Raw genomic sequence first — 20,964 nt, forward strand, 5'->3', positions numbered from 1 at the left:
TGAAGTTAGGGATTTGAACAAACCCTTAACCCTAAGTAATGAATAAACTTCAGAGTGTAGCCCTTTATGATTTGACTCCTCAAATGCAATTAATTTTTATTTCTCCAACCAACCAGATTTGCTTATTTTATATATATATATATAAAATGTGTGTGTGTGTGTGTGTGTGCAAAATCACAGACTTACACTGAAGGAGCGATCCAAGCTATTTATATCAATCTATAAACTACATTATTCGTTTAAAAATAATAATATTAATATAACATTTGCTTAATTAGCTCGTGGTTTGGAAATCTTTCACCTAGCTGAAACTCACTTAGCAAGTCATTTTAGAATCCGCTTGATTAATTTGTAAAAACAGTTATTATAATTTTTTTTATATTAAAAAACATAGAACATTAGTTTTATTTTGAAGTAGACATCATTAGAAAAAGTAAGAATTTGTAAAAACTGAGCTCTGTAATTGGTTGTTTATGACATGATGTAACTTGAACTCAATTCACAAGCATTAGCAAGAAGTCACATGACCATTGCAGTTATTTGGGTCATGAGACACGTGTGTAAAAGGAGCAAGACAGAATGGGGAGGAGATTTCACATTCGGTACAAAATACCTTAACTAATTAAGAGAGAAATGTCCCAAAGGTGTAGACTATATTGCAGCAGCCCCCTGTAGCTCCATAGCAGGATCACTGTTAAAGTGTTATGAAGCATGCATTGAAGTTTTGAATTGAATAAGCCCATTGATGGAGCTGCATGACAGAGCTCACTCTCCTACAGCGTCCTCAAACTCTTTGGCTGTGTTTCACCAGAAGGGCCCCCTGGTGCAGCTCCTTGAAAAGGCTAATCATGATGTTTATGTGGCTCACACACTTATCTCTGACTTTGCCGGGGTTACAATCACTCTCATCTTGAATAGGAGACCACATGGAGCTGGATTTGATGTAGGCCTAACTTTGTAGAGTGACTTTATAAGCATATCAATTGAGCAGTGATTTCCATCTCTCTCTCTCTCTCTCTCTCTCTAGAAACATTTTAATAACAATAATAAGTATTAACAATAACATTTATTTATTTACAGTATAAATAATATAATATTGTAGCAGTGACTTTTATCTATTTATTTATATTGAAATAAAAAAAATATATTATTTAGATTATTTCCGATATTTTTATATCACCCTCAAAATAATGTTGTTTCTGTGTGATCACTGGAGGTGTATTATGGGAATGAATATGCTGCATGCTTCTAAGAGCTTTTAAGTGATACAGACACATAAGCACTGCTATAACACTGATATGAATGCAAACCCTGAGTTGATGGTATAGATGTATGTATGTCTCCGTTCTTCATTTCCATTCTCTTGCACACACACCCTGTCATCCAATCACTGGCTCGCTCTCCTCTCTCCCCGCCCCCTGTTGCTATGGAGACTCAGGAAGTCTTCCAGGTGCCTTGGTGGTTGGGAGATACAGCAACTTCTCCTCGTTTTGTCTGTCCTCAATTACATCTTCATGTTTCCTCCTCACTCCCAGCCTCTTAAATTCCTTCTCCTGTTCGCTGTCATTTTTTTTCTTCTGTTTTATCCTGCTCCTTTCATTTTCCTTTTCTATTATGTTATTTTATTATGTATTTCATTATTCATTCTTCACTCTTTTTCTCTAAATCTTGATTTATTTTCCCTTCCTTTTTGCATCTTTTACCCTTCATTTTTCCCTGAACATTGAGTCTTGTTTTTCTCTTCCACAGTGTCCAGAGTTCTACATGCAAGTGATTTTCTTTCCTTTTCTTTTTGGTTTTCTTTCTTTCTTTCTTTCTTTCTTTCTTTCTTTCTTTCTTTCTTTCTTTCTTTCTTTTACTCTAGTTAGACACCAATCATTCTAATTTGGCCATTGTTATGGTATCAATATGCATGGTGTTGAATTAGCTCTCAAACTGGATATTCGGTACAATAGTAAAAATGTGAAATATTATTGTGGTTTAAAATAACTGCTTTGTATTTGAATATATTTTTAAATGTAATTTATTACTGTAATGCCAAAGCTGAATTTTCAGCATCATTACTCCAGTCTCCATTACTCTAATTTGCTGATTTAGTGATCAAGAAACATTTATTATTAATTAATTGTAGAACTTTGATAAATAAAATAAATATTTTGATAAATAGAAAGTTAAGAAGAACAGCATTTATTTGAAATAGAATTATATTCTTTAATGTTTACTGACTTTTTGATAAAAGTGATAAAAAAAAACAAAAAAAAACTCAGACTTACCTTGACCTTACCTGCAATTTTGCATAGTATCACAGTTTCCACAAAAATATGGAGCCCCAAGTTAAAAAAAAAAGTGACCGGTAGTGTACATCTTAAAAATGACAAACATCCATGTCTGTATCTGTTCAAAGTTTGAGAGTGCCTCAGATAATCTGCAAAAAGCACAAACATTGTGATATCATCAGCAGAATAAATTCAGCATCGTGTGAAAATGGAAGTGCAAGACATTTGATATCTGTGAGATGTGATTGTTTTTTATTCTCCAATTCTTCATGCCATCTGACCCAGATCCTCACAACCTTATCAGTGTGCACCAGTGACTGAGCTTGCACTGACCCCACGTATATAAACACAGGGCTTGACTGTGTGTGTGTGTGTGTGTGTGTGTGTGATCTTTGTCTGTCCTCAATTACAGATTAGCTCAGATTTCAATGACTCCTCTCCCTGTGTGCCCATGGATTCAGGTTAAAGCATGATCAAGAAGGTTTTGAGGGAGATATTTCAGCAAGCCCAGAACATATTCTAAATGTAAAGAATCTGAAGACTCTAAAGATTCTGTTTTCTAAAAATTATAACAATGTTTTCTGCAGCATTATGTTTTTTGAGTTAACTGGATCTGTCAAATGAACAACCGGATAGTAGTTAGACTGAAGTTTTGCCAAGCTTTACAAATAAGCATCTTAACACTGTGTACACATAACACAGTAATAGTTCTTGGCTCATTTTGAATCTTTGGGTCAGTGAGCGAGCAAGTAATTCAAACCAGTTCAAAGAGGAAGTGACTGATTCAGTCTGTGATTCATTCAGACCAGTGAGTCCTCAAGTGTCCAGTTCAGTCTGATTCACCAGCTGATCAATTGACTCCTAAAAAAGAACCATTTGAACTGATTAATTCATTTGGATTTATCAAAATCATCACAGATTCCACAAAAATATTTTCAACATTGGTAATAATAAGAAAAGTTTCTTAAGCAGCAAATAAGCAGATTATAATTATTTCTGAAGGATTGTGTGATACTTAAGACTGAGTGTTGATCAGTTGATCTAATGGAGTTTTTTTTAATACAATTTTTTTTTTTATGTTCCAAAAACCAAACCGAAACGGTTTTTTCCCCTCTATTTTCTTAAGATCTAGAGGTATTCAATATTCTAAAGTCAAAAGAAAAATGTAAAATATGAAGTTTAACTGCTATAAATAGTCTAAACCTAAAAATTCTATATTGAAAGATTTCAGAGATTCTGTGGCAGGAAACAGATGGGTTCAGGAAAAGTCTGAATTTGAACCAGCAACCCAAGTTTTTCTTCTTTTTTTTTTTTATACACAATATAATGTGCAGCCCTGTCTGTGTTAATATGCCTTTTCTTTTATCAAAGGGCATTATTGTTACAAATTTTTATTTAGAGTAACTTTAACCTTGTTATCTTTTCCTCATCATTTTTCTCTTCTTCATTTGGTTCCCACAACAGCTTCTCCTAGCTTTTACTCTCTCAGTTTCTCTCAGTTCTTGTAAATGTTTCTTACTAATGAGCACAGCCCACCGGGACTTTCCAGTCAGAGCTCTTACAGGGTCACATTTGCATGGAAGCAGCTCAAGAAGAATCGCCCAGCTTCTGTTACTGGTTTCCTGAAGTTGTTTTTGATTCTTAGTACTCAGATTTACATTTGTTTGTGGTAATAATCTGCAGCTGTTTGTACTTCAAATGCCCAAAAGGGACAAATGTGGAGAGCTACGGAAAACAAAGTGAACAAAATGGTTTTCAGGAAACACGAGTACATGATTTTAAACCGAGATCATGACATTTTTCACTAGTTACAGACAGAAGGAATGAAAAGTAAATATTAATACTGGTGATAGTTGATGGAATCTGTTATATTTTGACTGATTTTACATGTTGTGTTTCATGTGTCTTCCCACAGATGCAGATTCTCGACAAGTTCCCAATCGAGGGAGGGCAGAAAGATCCCAAAAAAAGGATTATCCCTTTTCTTCCAGGTGATTTTAGGAGGAGCTTTTCCTCTCCTTTGCACACACACACAAACACACAGACCTGCAAACGCATGGCATCAGCAGATCTGTCCACAGTAAGTCATGGTTATGCTGGGATGGGGTCGTGCTTCGTTCTTGACTTACTCAAATGCAGGAAGCAGGCACACGAGTCATTGAGATGAGCAGCACCATTCCCAGAGAACAAAAGCCATCAATAAGAAGAAAATGAGAAGAGCGAGACAGAGATACAGAGAGATCGAGACACGTTTTCCCGGCTTGCTGACGCGGCTGCTCTATTCCCTGGACATTTAGTGTCTCTCTTGTTCTGTTTTCCAGCAAGTCCCTCTGTTAGTTCTCACATCCTTCAATACGAACACACCAGCTCAGATTATCACTGGCTCCATTCGATTATTTACTGGAATGCAGTGTAATTGGTTAGATTACTACAATATTAAGTGGATTATAAAAGCATTCAGAGCATTTGTAAGGGAATAATAGGGTTTCAAGTGTCAAACCATTAAATCTGTGCACTGTCTTCATTTAATTCCTTTCTGATTATTAGACTCCATTGGGACCTTAAAGAGGGACTGATCAGATAATATGTCTAAATACTATAAAGAGTTTTCTTGTATTTGTTGGATTATTACTATAGAGGACCTCATGTCATGGTGTGATAGATGCAAATATTTGCGATCCTCGATATTTTGTTCCATTTTCCTCTAGCTAATGGTTTCTATATTTATAAAAACTTTATACATAAAATTTTATATCAACTTGGACTACAGTCTTGGATTAATGCCGTTTATTTTAAATGTTTGTGAAATTTACTAGCAATTTCTGAGTAAAATTTCAAAAATTTCTGGTTTCTATACCAATATGTTTTTCAGTGTACATGTAGGAGCACATAAAAGAATATAAAACAAGTCAAGGTCAATCAATGGTTTATAACGGTTTTGTTCTCAATGGTTTTGTTCATTCTGCACAATGTTGAGTATCTCTCAGTGTTTCCTTGAGCATAAGCAGCTTGAGATAGGAGAGCATGACAGCTGGAGCTTGGTGTTATGTGGTGATCTTATCTCCTCCAAACGTCTGAATCTGATTAGGATGTTCCAGATCTGAAGAATAACACATGGCGTCTCTCTTCAGTAGCTTCCCTGTGTATCACGTTTCTAAACAGTTTCTTATGGGTTATTCTAAAATGCACTGGACTTAGTTTACAGCAGTGAGTGGGGCTCAATATTAAAGATTATTTATTTATTCTCAATTGGGCCAGTATGTCTGATTTTTACTTGCCCTGTTAACATTTTCATTGGTTCAGCTAAATATCATAAATAATTATATAAGATACATAATTTAATTTAATTTAAAAAATATTTTACTTTATTATTTTAAAATGTAATTTGTATTTTTATTTTTTTAATCAAATTAAATAAACTAAAATCTAAAACCAATCATTTAACAATATGAATTTATAATCACAGACTTTCTGTAAAGCAATGGAATAAAACGCAACAGATTTGTGTATTATTTTCATGCATTCTAACTGCTTTCCACACTATTATTTAAGTTATTCTTGCAATTTCAGCAAGAGCTCTTTCTGGAAACTAGATAATGTTATTATAGATACCATTATGTTATTGCATGCTGTTGTTATAGAATGATTTTATAAAGTAGACCACATATTTGATTCTACCTTTTATTTTAAAGGCAAAATCCTATTCCGACGGAGTCATGTGAGAGACGTGGCCATGAAGAGACTACGCTTTATTGACGACTATTGCAGAGTAAGTCTCTCTTTTCCTTCCTTCCTTCCATCCTTCCTTCCTATTTGTCGGTGCTTTTGTGTTTTGTCTTCTTTTATTACCTTATTTAATATGTGTAGGCTATATTACTTTATTTAGAAAACCACTGAACTGTGAGAGGTTCTTTATAGTCCTTTTCCATTGACAGACACTGTTGTTTGTGTTTGTGTGTGTCCCATGCTGTCATGGGGATGTGTTGCTCACATACATGTGTGTGTTCAGCATATGAGGTTGATAACATAATTAGGAGTGTGGTCATGACACTGGCGTACCTCAAGGTTCAACATTAAGACCCTCTTCGTTCTTACTGATTTTCTACTGATCCTTCTGCTGTTCAAAGAAGCATTACTTAGAAAGTGTAAAATTCATTTGAAATATATTATTTAAAAAAAATTGCAAGTAAAATAAAGTTATCTAGCAGCATGAGGGATGTGTGTGTTTACTATGAGTGTGGTGAGATGTATTATTAAGGTATTTAAAGATGGTCAACTTTTAATATCAGTTAAACTGCTTTGCTGCATTGAAGCTATTCAGTTTATGTATTTTCAAGACCCCAAGTCTATTGTTTTGACTTCCTCTAGAGTGTTTCAAGCCATAAATAGTGTTGTCAAATCCCCCCAAATCACAAATTTCACCCTGAACGAAAGAAAAATGGCACTAGAGTTCTATGCATGTTCACCACATCAGGTTTTGAGAGAGAGTTTGCTTCATTATCAGACAATATCTGCCATCTTGTTGAAATATGATTATGCTAATATGCTGAACAACAAAACTCTTGCAACACACATGAAAAAGAGTCTGTTAAAGTCTTTGACAAACACGTCACATTTGGTTACACAAGTATATAAATTACAGCAAGCGAACACTTGCACTTATTGGTGTTCGCTGTCATGTTTACTTTGCCAATAGCTATATAGGTTACCCAATAACACCTTTTAAATGATGTTTGAGGGACTTAAATGACTTGTTTCTTCCTCCTCTTCTCCTTCTCTTTATCTTTTCCCCTCAAGTGACATGTCTCCTTTTCTTTCCTGCCCCCTTCTTCCTGATGGAATAGAGCCCACTTTTTTAAACAATCCACCTAGACAAACACACAGCACGTGTAAACACACACACACACACACACACACACACACACACTCAAGTGGAGAGCAGCTGTTAAAGTGGGCTGAGATAGTGAGAGGTAAGGCAGCATTAAGGGGGGTCTTGGACGGACTGCTGTTGTGGCAACAATCTCCATGACATTAAAAAAGACACTTCCAAAAATAGTTCAGAACATAGAATTAACCTTAACATAAATGTCTTTAAGGCGCCCATTGTTTTATTTATTTAATTTCATTTTTTTAATCACTAAGCTATCGGCAGCTTTTGTTGAACATTTTCTAAATCAGCCTTTAATTATGTGACAGTTGATTGTATGACATTTAGATAATTAACTTCCTCCAGATTTCATCCTTTCACTGTAAAACACATCGAAATCACTTCATGAGAGAGAGAGGGGGCTGTGTCTTTGAAGGGCTTAAACGTACGATGTTTACCAGCTATTTCCTGAAAGCTTTAATTAGACAAACCATCTCCATTTAATTGCATTGTGTTCTTCAAAGATAAATAAATAACGTGGTTTACTCCAGGGATTCTTCAGAGGAGTTGTCTCTCTCTCCCCCACCTTTCCTTTTTATTTTTTCCTCTGTTCTTTTGCTAATTTTCAAATCATGTTTGAAAGCAGTTGGAACACAGACTGTATTTATAAGACAAATGTTTGTGTGAAAATGGAATCTGTAGGATCCTTCTTTTTTTTAATGATGTTCCAGATCCATTTAAAACATTACATTTAAAATAATGTTTTCTCATGCTATATTTAAAATCTTAAAAATCTTATGCTGTCTTTTTCCTCTTGTACCTTGAACATCGTGTTTATCATCAACCCTTATGGAGATTTCAAAGGAAGTAATATTCAGTATAGTAGAGATTCATTAGTCGTCTGTGTTTCTGGATGATTTTGGTGTCTTATCGTCTGGTTTCGTGTCTTGTCTGTCTGTCAGGCGCTGGTTCGGCTTCCTCCCCAGATCTCACAGAGTGAGGAAGTTCTCCGCTTCTTCGAGACCAAACCAGATGATATCAACCCTCCCGTAGAGTGAGTGTCACACAGAACTTCTCAAACCAATGTCTGCACATTGTCTCAAACAGAGCAACCAAAATTAATGCATTCGCACAAATATGATTCTATAGCTGTATGTGGAACGGAATACAGTACAGTACTGCTAAATGTTACTACAGTACACAACACTGTATGCTGCATAGTATATCTTTTTTTAAATAGTCTGTTCGAAGGTTGACATCAATTTTGTCTCAGATGTTTCTCTTAAAATTCATGAAGGTATAGACTTTGAATCCACATTATAAGAGAATTTAGAGGAAATATTTGAGCTTTTATTTGAGCTTGATCTCACAGCAATTCGTACATATTTTCTAAAGTGGCTAATTTGTATGAATTTTATAAGATTTTTGCTAAATCGTTTGTATTTTATGAGTTGCACAATTCGTATGAATTTGTACGAATGACCTAAACCTACCGTCACTGGGGTCTAGACAAATCGTACAAAATCATACAAAATCGTACGAATTAGCTACCTCCAAAAAAATACGTACGAATTGGTCGTGAGATAGCATTATTTATTTCTATTTTTGAGCGCATTTTAAGGATTGTTGACATTACTTCTGGAGCTCTATAGAGCTGCTTTTGTTATTGTTAAATGAATCAAAAATGAAAACAAATATAAACTAAGAAATAATAATTAATACACACTACAGTACAGCGTATAAGCATATATAATCACACACATATATATATATATATATATATATATATATATATATATATATATATATGTTTATATATTAAATATATTTATATATAATATAAAATATGGTATTTTTTGTGTGTATTTATTGTGGCGCTGGAAATGGAAGATTGAGTGGGTTGCACTGTGGGATACAATATTCCATGCAATGTTTTCTGGATATTCACAGAATTTACCGAACACAGTGTACATGCTGCATACAGACTCGCCTGATTTCTCACACTCCCACACATTCTGCATGGTGTTGTGTACATTTTTGAGCCTCGTGCTGTATTTACATACTTTCATTGGATTAGCTCTGTAAAGATTTTTATAATTGGGCTCTCAAGAATGTGACTTCTTAATTGTAAGAGAACTTGTGTGTGTGAAAAGAGGTGCAAATGTGTTTCTATGTGTGAGAGAGAAAGAACCGCACTTTTTCTTCATTATGCAGCTTGAAGTCACTCCCAACACGACACATTTTAATCACAGGGATGGTATTGTTTAATTAACACTGACGTGAATGTGTGCAGTCCTCTGTGAGTGTATATACTGTATGAACGTCTTCCCCCAGGCTGGGCCATAATTAGCTCCCAAGAATCCCATGGAAATTTGAGCCAAAAGAATAACCTAAAAAATTTAAAGAGAAGAGGAGAAAGCCATGTTGTGAATAGTTTATTAGCTATATACTGTACACTAGCATTCAGGAAGAAATTAATACTTTTTATACATTTAATTGTATCCAAAAATATGAAGTAGCACAGCTTTTTTAAACACTGATAATAATACAAAATGTTTCTTAAGCATCACATCAGCATATTAAAATGATTTCTGAAGAATCACGTGACACTGAAGACTGGAGCAATAATGCTGGAAATTCAGCTTTGCATTACAGGAATAAATTACATTTTAAAATATATTAAAGTTGATAACAGCTTCTTTAAAATTATAATAACATTTCATAAAATAACTGTTGTTACTGTATTTTTGATCAAATAAATGCAGCCACAAATCACATGTTGAACAGATGTGTAGGCAAATTCAAATTCAAATTAATTATTTGAATTTCTTTATTTTAAATATAAATAAGTGGCACTATGAAAGCAGTACAAATGACTTGAGCATCAAAGCCTTTAAAAAAAAATTTTTTAATCATTTTTAATGTTTTTTTTTATTTTAAACGAGGGCATATTGACTGTGTTGTAATTGTCAATCATCAGTCGCTGCCGGATTGTTTTGTAATCTCGCGTAAGCAGCTCTGTTTGCTGTAGAAGTGGAATGAAAAAATGAACACGAGTCTGTGACCGTTTACTTTCATTCCTCGTGTCTTTATATTTTTCTTTTCTGTTGCTTGGCCACTGTTTCTGCACTCGGAGCTGTCCGTCACACGCTCATTTGAAATTCTCTGCTTTTCTTTCCTTCTGTCTGGATTCCTCCCTAGTGATATGAAGTAGGCAATCTATTTTCATGTTCAAAACACATTCATCATATGCTGCAGTGGCTACACACAACCACGCACTTACTGTACACACACACTGCTCACTCTATACTACTATCCAGAAAAACATAATCATTTTGTCTGTCATCTGCAGTTGCAACCTTGAACACTCTCGTGATTTTATGCTGCTGCTCGTGTCCGTGGACAGTTCTTTATATTATAACATCCCGACTCTAACAACAAATGATGTGTGTTTACAGGATGTTACGATCAAGGACATACATGTCAAATGTACTTCATTCATATTTCTAAGAACGCTTTCATTTAAAGTAAAGGAAAGAAAGATTGAATGCCAATTGGTCAGTACAGCATTCCAGCCCTTTCAGAGAGATTATATTATTAGTAATTAACAATACTGTTTTATAAACTGCTTGTCCATAGGCTGCTGTGTAGTGTTTAAGCATAATATCTGAGTATTTATATATTGAGCACATTTTGAGGCATTGTTGAGATCACTTCTCAAAGCAGGCTTATTATTCTATTAACTATTATTAAGGTACAATTTATCGGTTTATTTTACTTTGATTTGAAGTCGTTGAAGAAAAATAAAGTTTCATTCCCAGGCAAACTTTAGATTGTACAGTATTACATTTGTATGTGTCTAGCAGTAGATTTACTGTGATTGGTCACACAAATGTGTGCTTCTCTCTGTAGATATTGATTCTCTGTAGCAGCAGCATATGTTGTGCTCAGCTGTTCACACTATCTGTGCTGATCTTTTTCAGTGGGATGATTTCACAGGTGTCTGTTTCTTAACTTATGCTTACAGCGCCATTCAGATGCTGTCATACAGATGCATGTCTGCAGGCAGTCAAAGGCAGAGATTAGTGTTGTTAGAACATGTAACCAGTGTTTTATTGTATTTTATTTTATTTTATTTAACAAAGATGCATCAAATCGATCAAAATTAAAAGTAAAGACATTTATAAAGCTCCAAAAGATTTTTATTTCAAATAAATGCTGTTCTTTGGAGTGTTAACGGACTGTATGACATTGAAGACTGCTGAAAATTTAGCTTTGCCATCACAGGAATCAATGATATTTATTTATTTTTTAAATATATGAAATAGTTATTTTAAAATGCAATTATATTTCTGGTTTTACTTATCAAATAAATGCAGCATTGGTGAAAATATAGCTTTGCCATCACAGGAATAAATTGTATTTTTAAATAGTTTCAAATATAAAAAATATATTTTAAAATGCAATAATATTTGACAATATTACTTTTCAAATAAATGCAGCATTGGAGATCATAAAGGACTCATAACCCCCTCAGAAACATTTTAGCATGTATTGTATTACAAAAAAAATAAAATTCTGGCTGAATATGGAAATAAGATACTTTTTGACATGTCTTTATATATCTTTATATATATCTTTATATATATATATATATATATATATATATATATATATATATATATATCTTTATATATATATATATATATATATATATATATATATATATATATATATATTATTATACTATATCATAGTATCATGCTACTGTTTCTTTCAATTATGACTTTTTTTCTTTCTTCTGCTGTTGAAAAATGTACTTCTCTCTGATTTCCATGGTCAGTAATTATATTACGTGCTGTATGTAGCTCCAAAATAGTACGCACATAATAGTATCATAATAGTATGACATGTTACACTTATTTCAAGACGTCTGAAGCTTCGTATGATGAGCAAACTCAAATTTAAGTCAATATATGATCATAATCTCATTTTTTTATAGTGGTTCTTTGTCATTTTGAAGCTGGGAATCTCGCATTACTAAAAAAGAGGGTGACTATATCTTGAACTTTACCTTTAAATGAACAGATGTCTGGCTCCGGCTAGCCTTTTAAATCGTATTACTTGCGAAATATTACAATCATTTGCCACTATGAACTGTTAAACTCATGTAGCCAGATTATTATCACTGGAAACAGATGGTCATTTCGTAACATTAGCTTGATTTAGCCTTCTAGGCGAGATGTGGAGTCATGGAGTTCATTGAATTGGTTGAATGCGGTCTGTCTGTCGGTTGAAGTGAAGGTGAAATCTGAGATGCTTTTGTGCCGTGTAAGTGTGCTGCTAGTGTTTCTGTTTTTAGATGGATATGAATTATTGATTCGCTGAAGATTTCCACCGGGAAATAAATTCTCCCGAGGAAGAACACACACGTGAGTGAGCACTCACTTTCAGCAAATACTGATTTCAAACGAGCTGCTGGTTCCATAACACCGTATCATCTCCCTTCCTCCGTGTTCATGGCATTTGTTTTGTTTGGTGGATTTGTTTTTTAATGACCACAGTTTGTGCCAGAAGACTTGTAGTGTGTTTGCGCTGCATGGCTGTTCTCAGGGACAATGTAGGGCACTGTTGACAATGAAACCCCTCCGTTAACACAGCTGGAGGGAAAGAACTCCATCCATCTGAGGAAGACAGACAAAGATGCTCTTTGAAAACTCACAATGAGCCACAACTAATTCTGAATTGCTGCTAGACAACATTAGACAGTGAAATCAGGGAGGATTTAAGATTTAGCCTACATTTGAAGAAAAAAGTAAGTGTTATACATGTAATATATCACGATTGTCACTGTCAGGAACATAAGCAGAACATAACTTTATATTCGGTAAGTTTGTCTAACATACTGTGTATAACACTACAAAATGTATTTTTTTGTTTGTTGTTTTTGAAGTTGTAAATGAAAAAAAGATTATTGGAGTATGTTTTGCAAAATAAATATTTTATACGGTCTACTCTTTCTAAAAAACAAACAAAAAAATCTAATAAATGTACATACTTTAATGGCATGGTATAAGATATCGACTTAATGCAAATTTAAGATCTGTGTAGATATTTTATAGAATTGAGCTACAGAACACCTCAGTGACTGAGTTAAAATCAAAATATCAGATAAATGCAAATCTTCCTAAAGCATAAAACTTTTTTTTTTTTTTTTTTTTTTTAAATACAATCAAGGGGAAATTGACTATTTGGAGCCATCTGCTGGAAGACATTTAAATTGCAGCTTAAACAGACAAAAATGGAAACGTGAACGTCTTCCTCAAATATTTCTTCATTTTGGAGATGTGATTGATCATTGTTTTTGTTTATTATTATTATTATTATAATAATTATTATTATTATTATTGATGTTGTAATAAAAGAAAAACATTTTATTCTGATTTAATTCTTTAAATAACATTACTTCTGTACACGCAAATGCCAAATAATTATTTTCTGATTTTTTTCTTAGTTTGTTTGTAAGTGTAGATTGTAAAAATATATTTGATTATTTACACTGAACAAATGGAGACATTGTCCTAATTGTCAGTGTAAATTAACTGTTATGACCACCAGAGGTCGCTCTAAAAGCATTTACTATCATTCCTATCTATTGTTTTATTACCCTATAAAAAATTTTGTTTTAGATTTTATCTTCTCGACAGTGTCAATACTTATTTGCATTTTGGGGCTTGCTGAGTGTTAATTTTAGACACGGCAAGCTAAAAATGGAATTTACACATTTTGATTAAATTTTAATTGGATTATAAGAAATATAATTGTTATATGCATGTATATCTAGCTGCCAGTTGTCTGCTGTCTTTGAGTCTTTCTGTGTCACACACTCACACACATAATTTAAATACACTGTGGCTGGTTGCTTTTCCTGTCAGACACATTTTTTCCAGCCAGACTGAATTCTTTACATATCCTGAGCTCACAGACAAGTGACTGGAGTCCCAGGAGATCTGTGAACACTGCAGCATGCATTCACAGCACACTGGAGAGTGTTCTCCCCTTAAGAGTGCAAAAGTGTGCCACACGAAAGCTGCTATCCAGTACAGTCAGAATTGAGATGTCATGGCTGTGTTACTGTACACAATTGCACAAGAAAATAGCATTAACATTCAAACTAATAGAAAGGATATCCTATAGCTCTCTAGCATAAGATGCCTCCAGTCTGTCCATGATTCCATGGATTGAACCCATGCACTGACATCAGATCTGAGACAGATGGCAATGATCACAGCGGCGTTTCCTCCTCAAACAGAAGTTTGCTATTTTAGACCATCTGATGAGCAGTCTCTCTCACTGTCTCTCTCTGTTTTCCGACTGTGTACAGGGGGACATTTTTTATTAGCTGGTATGATGGATGGTTGTTGGTAGGCTGTGTATTCCCACATGGAGTGCTGTAAATCCTGACCTGGTTATCCTATAGTCTTTCTGTGTAATTAAACGGGGAGGGGGCTCTGACTTAAACCCCTTAGAGAAACAAGTGACATTTGATCACAGTGCTGAAAATAATACACTCAAAATTAGATTAAAAATGTATATTTCAGTTCCTATATTTTCAGTTTAGATCATAATTTTTATTTTATTGTATTATATATATATATATATATATATATATATTTTTTAATCTTTTTTATTATTAATGTGACAACCACAAGATGTCTAAATGTTTAAATATTTTTTATCGCTCAAAAAAAAGAAAGAAAGAAAAAAAAGAGTTTTTGATAGAAGTCTCTTTTGTAACAAGGCTACATTTTTTTATTAATTATTATTTATTAATGTATCGAAAATACTTTAAATATTATAACAGTTGACAAGAATTTTCAACAGTCTAATATCAAACTGTTATCCAAAATCTTTTTATTATCAATGCCGAAAACACTATTGCTTAATATTTTTGCTGAAACAGCGACAGCTTTTTTTTTTTCAGGAAATTTTGACGAACAAAACTTTAAATAGAAAAACACTGATTTGAAATAGAAAACCTTTATATTATTATAAATATCTTGACTGTCTTTTTTGATCAGCTTAATGTCGGATAGAAGTAAAATAACTGACCATAAACAGTTTATATATAAATTATACGTGGTTTATAGTGTATTATTAACACTAAAAGTGTTGATTTCAAATATGAAAGGCTAATGTAATAGGTTGTCTGGGTATAAAGCAAGTGTTTAGGTATGAAATGAAAGAGTTGTTCAGTGGAGAGTCATGAATAGCTGATTTAGGTGCAAAGCCAGGTGGTCACTGGTCACAGTGACTGATTATTGTGTGGCTCTTCAGGGGGTTAATGCCAGATAAAACTAGTTAATTATCTAAAGTACTGTTGCCTGAAGGCCTGATAAGATGATCAGTCAAGGAAAGAGACAGACAATGAGACACAGAGTAAGAACAAAGGATAGCCAAAAATAATTGGGATTTAGCAAAGCTGAAGGCCTGTTTCATGTGGCATGTCTGTTGAGGTCCTTTTAGCCAACGGAACTTTCATGGAGGAAATTAATTTTAAAAAATGGAAGGAAAATGACATCACACAATGCTGATTGGCTGATGGCACCACACGAATGTGCACTTGCTCTTAAAGGGATAGTCCAATCAAACATTAAAATTCTGTCATTGTTAACTCATCCACATGTTTTTTTTTCTTCTCATACCTGTGTGATTTTCTTTCTTGTGTGGAATGTAAAATAAGATATTTTGTAGAATGTTAATAACCAAACATTTTCAGTTACAACTGACTTCCACTGCAGTTCAATGGGGAAATGAAACTGGCAGAACAGAATCAAAAAGATAGCAAAATTGTCCCAAATCCATTACAACCCCCAGGTGATGGAAAAACCTCTGCGCTGTGTTGAATCATATTTCAGCCTAATTCCTAAAACTGCATTAGTTTGCTGTTAGGAACCATTAGCCTTTAGATTTCACATTGTTTTTCCATATTATACAAGGATAATGTCTAACATATAAACACAGAATGGTTTTTTTCTAACCTTCAGTGAACCGTTGAGAAATCCCAAGAGCTGAGAGTGTGCAGTTCCACCGAAGATCTCGGTGCTCTCCGTGAACATGCATCATGAGGCTTTGGTTTCAGTAAATGCTAGATCTGTTTGTAACTCAGAAGTCTTGTGTTGTAACACATGGTCCAGTTTCCCGTCCTCGCTGACGCAGAAACAGAACAATAACGGAAACCAGAGTATGCAGCCAGGGGCTCAAGTTATGAAACATGGCTTGGCATTTCTTGGTATTTTTGTTCTTCTTGAGTGCATATGGTTGTGTGTATTTTCCTGTTCTTTGACATTGCACTAAAGGAACGACCCAAGCTGTAAAACAGAACAAAAATATCATAAATATATATTGATTTGGGCCTTGCAACCACCTAGAAATGACCCTAGACGCTACCAACTGCATAGCAAGCTAAAATCACTCTGAACACCCAAGCTAGCTAGTTTCTTGCTTGCTTTCTGTCTGGTAAAAGTTCGGTGTTAGAGTCAGAGGTCACTGGTTAGCATGCAGACCCACCCGTTCCTCCTTTCCACACCTCCTGTCCTCTTCCCCGTCCCGCTCTCACCTCTAATGCTTTGCAGATGCTCAGGCCGGTAAATACACCTCAACGCTACTCTCTCAGAGTCTGTCATGGAGAGTTTAAGCTTTGCTGAGGGGTTTGGAACAAATACAGAACCTCTGAACCCTGTTAAACACACTTTAACAACGGCTGATGAACCACGCTGTTCAAACGTGGTGATAGAAATGATTACTTCTATTCAGCAAAGGGAGCAAATTCAGTAAACTGATCAAAAGTGAGAGGACAGACATGCACGATGTACAAAAGATTCCTATTTCCAATAAATGCTGTTATTTGAACTTTCACAGTGTCCACATAAATATGAACTGTATTCAACATGTTTCATGTTTCTTGAGCAGCAAATCAGCATATTAAAATGACTTCTGAAGAATCATGTGACACTGAAAACTGGAGTAACGATGCTGAAAATTCAGCTTTGCATTTACAGAACAGCAAAAGCATTAAAAAAAAAAAAATCTTACCAACCCCAAACTTTTACTATTACTATTACTCTCTTTTGCTTCTTTTTGTTTCTCTCTGCCCTACTTCCACATCATCTGTTTCACTGAATTCCTTTCTTTCAGTCTGATATTCTAATCATCTCATATTCACAATGATGTAACTGAATTATCCAAGCCCAGTGCTGGCTCAGTGTTTCTCTTTTTCTCTTTGTCTTGTTCATTTTTAATCGTTAATGTTCTGGTGTTATTCCGCTGTTTTTTTTTAAATATTGTGCTTCAGTTGAGGCAAGCATGGTGTTCCTGCAGTTTAGGACTATCTGGCATAAGAATATTCCAGAAGTAGCACACTGCTCTGAGAGCCATATAACTTCACTGCATAAAATCAAGCACATTCTATTCTCTGCAGCTCAAGAAGTAACATAACCCTGTGAATGTGTGCGACTGTGTATTTGTCTCCCTGTTTATGGCCTATTTCTTCCTTAAATGAAGAAAACAAATGTTTGGGAAGACTTTTTTTTAACATACTCTTAAAAATCAAGGCTTCAAAATGGGGTTTTAACAGCAATGCCATAGAAGAACCATTTCCTTGCAAAAAACTTTCAGTGTACAGTTCTTAAAAGAACTCTTATTTCCCTTAGCGTGAAGTAAAAGAAGAACCTTTTTCACTATAAATAATCTTTTTGTGCAGTATTTAATGTTGTTCGTAAAAGTAATGGTTCTTTATTGGCGTCTATGATTCCATGTAAAACCTTACTATATAATTTTAAAAATAAAGGTTCTTTATTGGCATTGATGGTTCCCCGAAGAACCATTAACATCCATGGAACATTTTCATTCCGCAAAAGTTCTTTGTAGTGGAAAATGTTCTTCTGATTCTTAAAATGTGTTTAACACTAAGAGAAAACGGTTCTTTTAGGAACTGTTCCACGAAAGGTTCTTTTTGGAACCAAAAATGGTTTTTCTTTGGCATCGCTGTGAAAATTCCAGTTTGGAACCTGTATTTTTAAGAATATAGATGGCAATGATGGACCTTTATTTTTAAAAACAGTTTTAAAAATGTGAAAATTCTAATTTCAGTTGCTTGATTGCACATCAAAATTAACCTTTAACATTCTGTTATGTATGTTTAAAAGTCAAATATTAAGAAAGTTGACCTTTCTGAAAGCCAGTGCATAATTCATACGCTTCATTTGTGTCTAAGCTGGTGGTCACTATGAGCTTGACAAACACTGAACAGGCCTGTTATTAAAATAGACCACAGCAAATGCCAGAGATGACTTTATGAAGATATCACCAAGACACAGAATGCAATGCGTCACTTGTGGATTTATAGTATACTGTATTACTTTACTCTTTTATGGTTAAGTGGAGTGAATGAACAGAGCGGTGCCCATTTCCTGCCTTTCCTCACCCGTCATCATATGCTGCACCTTGTTTAATAGTGACTCTGGGAGTGATAAAGCTGAGAACTGTACATTTCTTGTCTGAAACTTTTGGGCCGAGCCAAATGATGCCGTATATTACATGTAGACCCAGTGCAGGGAACGGTAACTGTCACTTCCAATAACACTTCCTCTACTAAACGTCTCAAGCGATAAACGTGAAGTATTTACTATGAGATATGACTCAAGAGGTTAACGACCAGAACAATCGGTCTGGAGAGCTTTGGCGGAGACTATTTACTGAATTTCTGCCATGCAAAACATGCCTTTAAAATGAACCTTGATGTGCATTTCTTAAAAATTTCTTTTTAGTCTTTGGTTGCATGTAAAGAAAGCACACAAAGCTTTTTCAGTTTATATTTTAAATGGAAGAAGAACAATAACAATTCGGTATTTTTTTGTGATGTATTAATTAAAGAAGAGGCAATTATATACAAAATGCATTTATATTTATATATCTCTTATTTAATTTTTTTTTTTTACCCCATAAAACTCAGTATGACACTTGCTACACATATTTTCCTGCTGTTCATATTTTCCTGCTGTTCATTTCAGAAATGTCATGTCCTATATCTGTCTTAATGGACAGATAACAGATCTCTCTGAGTTAGGGCTTTTAGGACACTGTCCTGCCTCTGTTCGGCTACAAAGGAGTTCATTCTTGAAGGTTTGCCGTGACCTCATACTGCTGATCTGAAAAAGAGAGCATTCATTCTCCCACGGGAGTCACAAAGGAGGAGATTGAGCAAGAGAATGATGAAAAGAAAGAGATGCAGAAACAGATGAGAGGAAGGAGAGAGGATGGAGGGCTTGTCATATTTGGGACTAGATGGGGGGAATGTAAATATTAAGCAAATGCCCTTAAGGGGTTTTTTAGGGGAAATACCGGCCATGAATGTGTGTGTGTGTGTGTGTGTATCAAAAAGACCGTCTGGCATATTTTCATAATATCTACAGTAAGTCATGTAATAAACTTAATCTATTCAAATGGAACTACATCAGCCACTTCCAATTACAGTATGCTTGTATTGTGCACCAACATCTTTGGCATAATTGCATTTTTAATTCAACTCTTTCTTATAAATTCTGTTAATTTATTAGATATTAAATTATGTTTGGGTGAGCCACATGTCACTGTACATTCTCAATTATGTGTATGTTGCTTAGAAACACTAAACAGCATTCACCATCAGGCTAATGAACTGTATTCACCAAGGATTGCTGTAGTTATGTTTTAAAATTTAATTGCATTAAAATAAATATTATTACAATTGTATTCATTTTTAATAATTTAATGATTTTTTCTTTTGCTTCTTTGCATCTATTATTATAAAATAATAATTATATATATATATATATATATATATATATATATATATATATATATATATATATATATATATATATATATATATATAATATTTTTTTTTTTTTACATAATAATTCTAGCATCTTCTGCATATTTGAACCATTTCCAACAGGGACTGTATGATTTTGTGATCCATCTTGCATTGTAGCATTCATTACAAAGCAGAAATGACATTTAAGATGCTCTTTAATGGTTTTAGGTGTTATAAAGCATCAGCACATCAACCACAATATCATAGAGAGAGCAACCACTTAAAAACCATCTAACAATGTTGATAAGTTCTTATGCTTGCTTCAATATTAAGTTTTGGAAGATCACATACCACTCTTTTTCTTTTAAATATAGTTATTCTGTGTACTTTTGTCTTCTTTCCATTCATCTTTTTAATGTGTGTGTCCAATGTATGTGTTTGCACATTTGCTTAATTTGATAGCTCCCCATTGGCATCAGTTTCTATAAATAGATCTCCTCCCTTTTCACCTTTTAACTAGATTTCTTTTGCTGATGGATAAGTGTCACACACAGGCTGGGTGTCATTCTGATCTATTAATCAGCGTGTGTTAAGAGATCCGCCCTTTTTATCCCAGAACTGGAGGATGAGAGGAGGGATGGGGGATAAAAGGATAGAGAAAGAGCTATGGTTCTGTTTGGGTCACATGATCAGATGTTGTGGCGATAGCAGCTGGCCCCTTCGATCTTAACACACACTTGCTCCTTGCCCTGGCACATATCTTGCTCTCACTGCATCTCTCTCGAGTGTGTGTGTGTGTGTGTGTGAGGGAGTGGGTGTGTGAGTGTGACAGCTGTCTACTGCAGGACATTGTCTCACTGTGACTTACCATGTCACTCTGCTGTTGCTTTTTTTACAGGGATTATGGATCCAAACGCAAGTCAGGTAAGACAGATTTTGATTTACCTCCCATGTGATTGTTAAAC

The 20,964-nt window shown here is 34.4% G+C and overlaps 1 protein-coding gene across 6 annotated transcripts in view; it reads left to right on the forward strand.

Annotated features, from left to right (window-relative positions):
• LOC113073980 (SH3 and PX domain-containing protein 2A) overlaps positions 1 to 20,964 on the forward strand; it is an 83,031-nt gene that overhangs the window by 26,084 nt on the left and 35,983 nt on the right. For all 6 annotated transcript variants that reach the window (XM_026246679.1, XM_026246681.1, XM_026246675.1 and 3 more), the window contains exons 3-6: positions 4,192 to 4,267; positions 5,969 to 6,045; positions 8,106 to 8,197; positions 20,898 to 20,923. In XM_026246679.1, the coding sequence (XP_026102464.1) occupies positions 4,192 to 4,267; positions 5,969 to 6,045; positions 8,106 to 8,197; positions 20,898 to 20,923 (271 nt within the window). The remainder of the gene's footprint in view (positions 1 to 4,191; positions 4,268 to 5,968; positions 6,046 to 8,105; positions 8,198 to 20,897; positions 20,924 to 20,964) is intronic.

Source organism: Carassius auratus, unplaced genomic scaffold (genome assembly GCF_003368295.1).
Source record: "Carassius auratus strain Wakin unplaced genomic scaffold, ASM336829v1 scaf_tig00013390, whole genome shotgun sequence".
In the NCBI taxonomy this organism is placed as follows: Eukaryota; Metazoa; Chordata; class Actinopteri; order Cypriniformes; family Cyprinidae; genus Carassius; species Carassius auratus.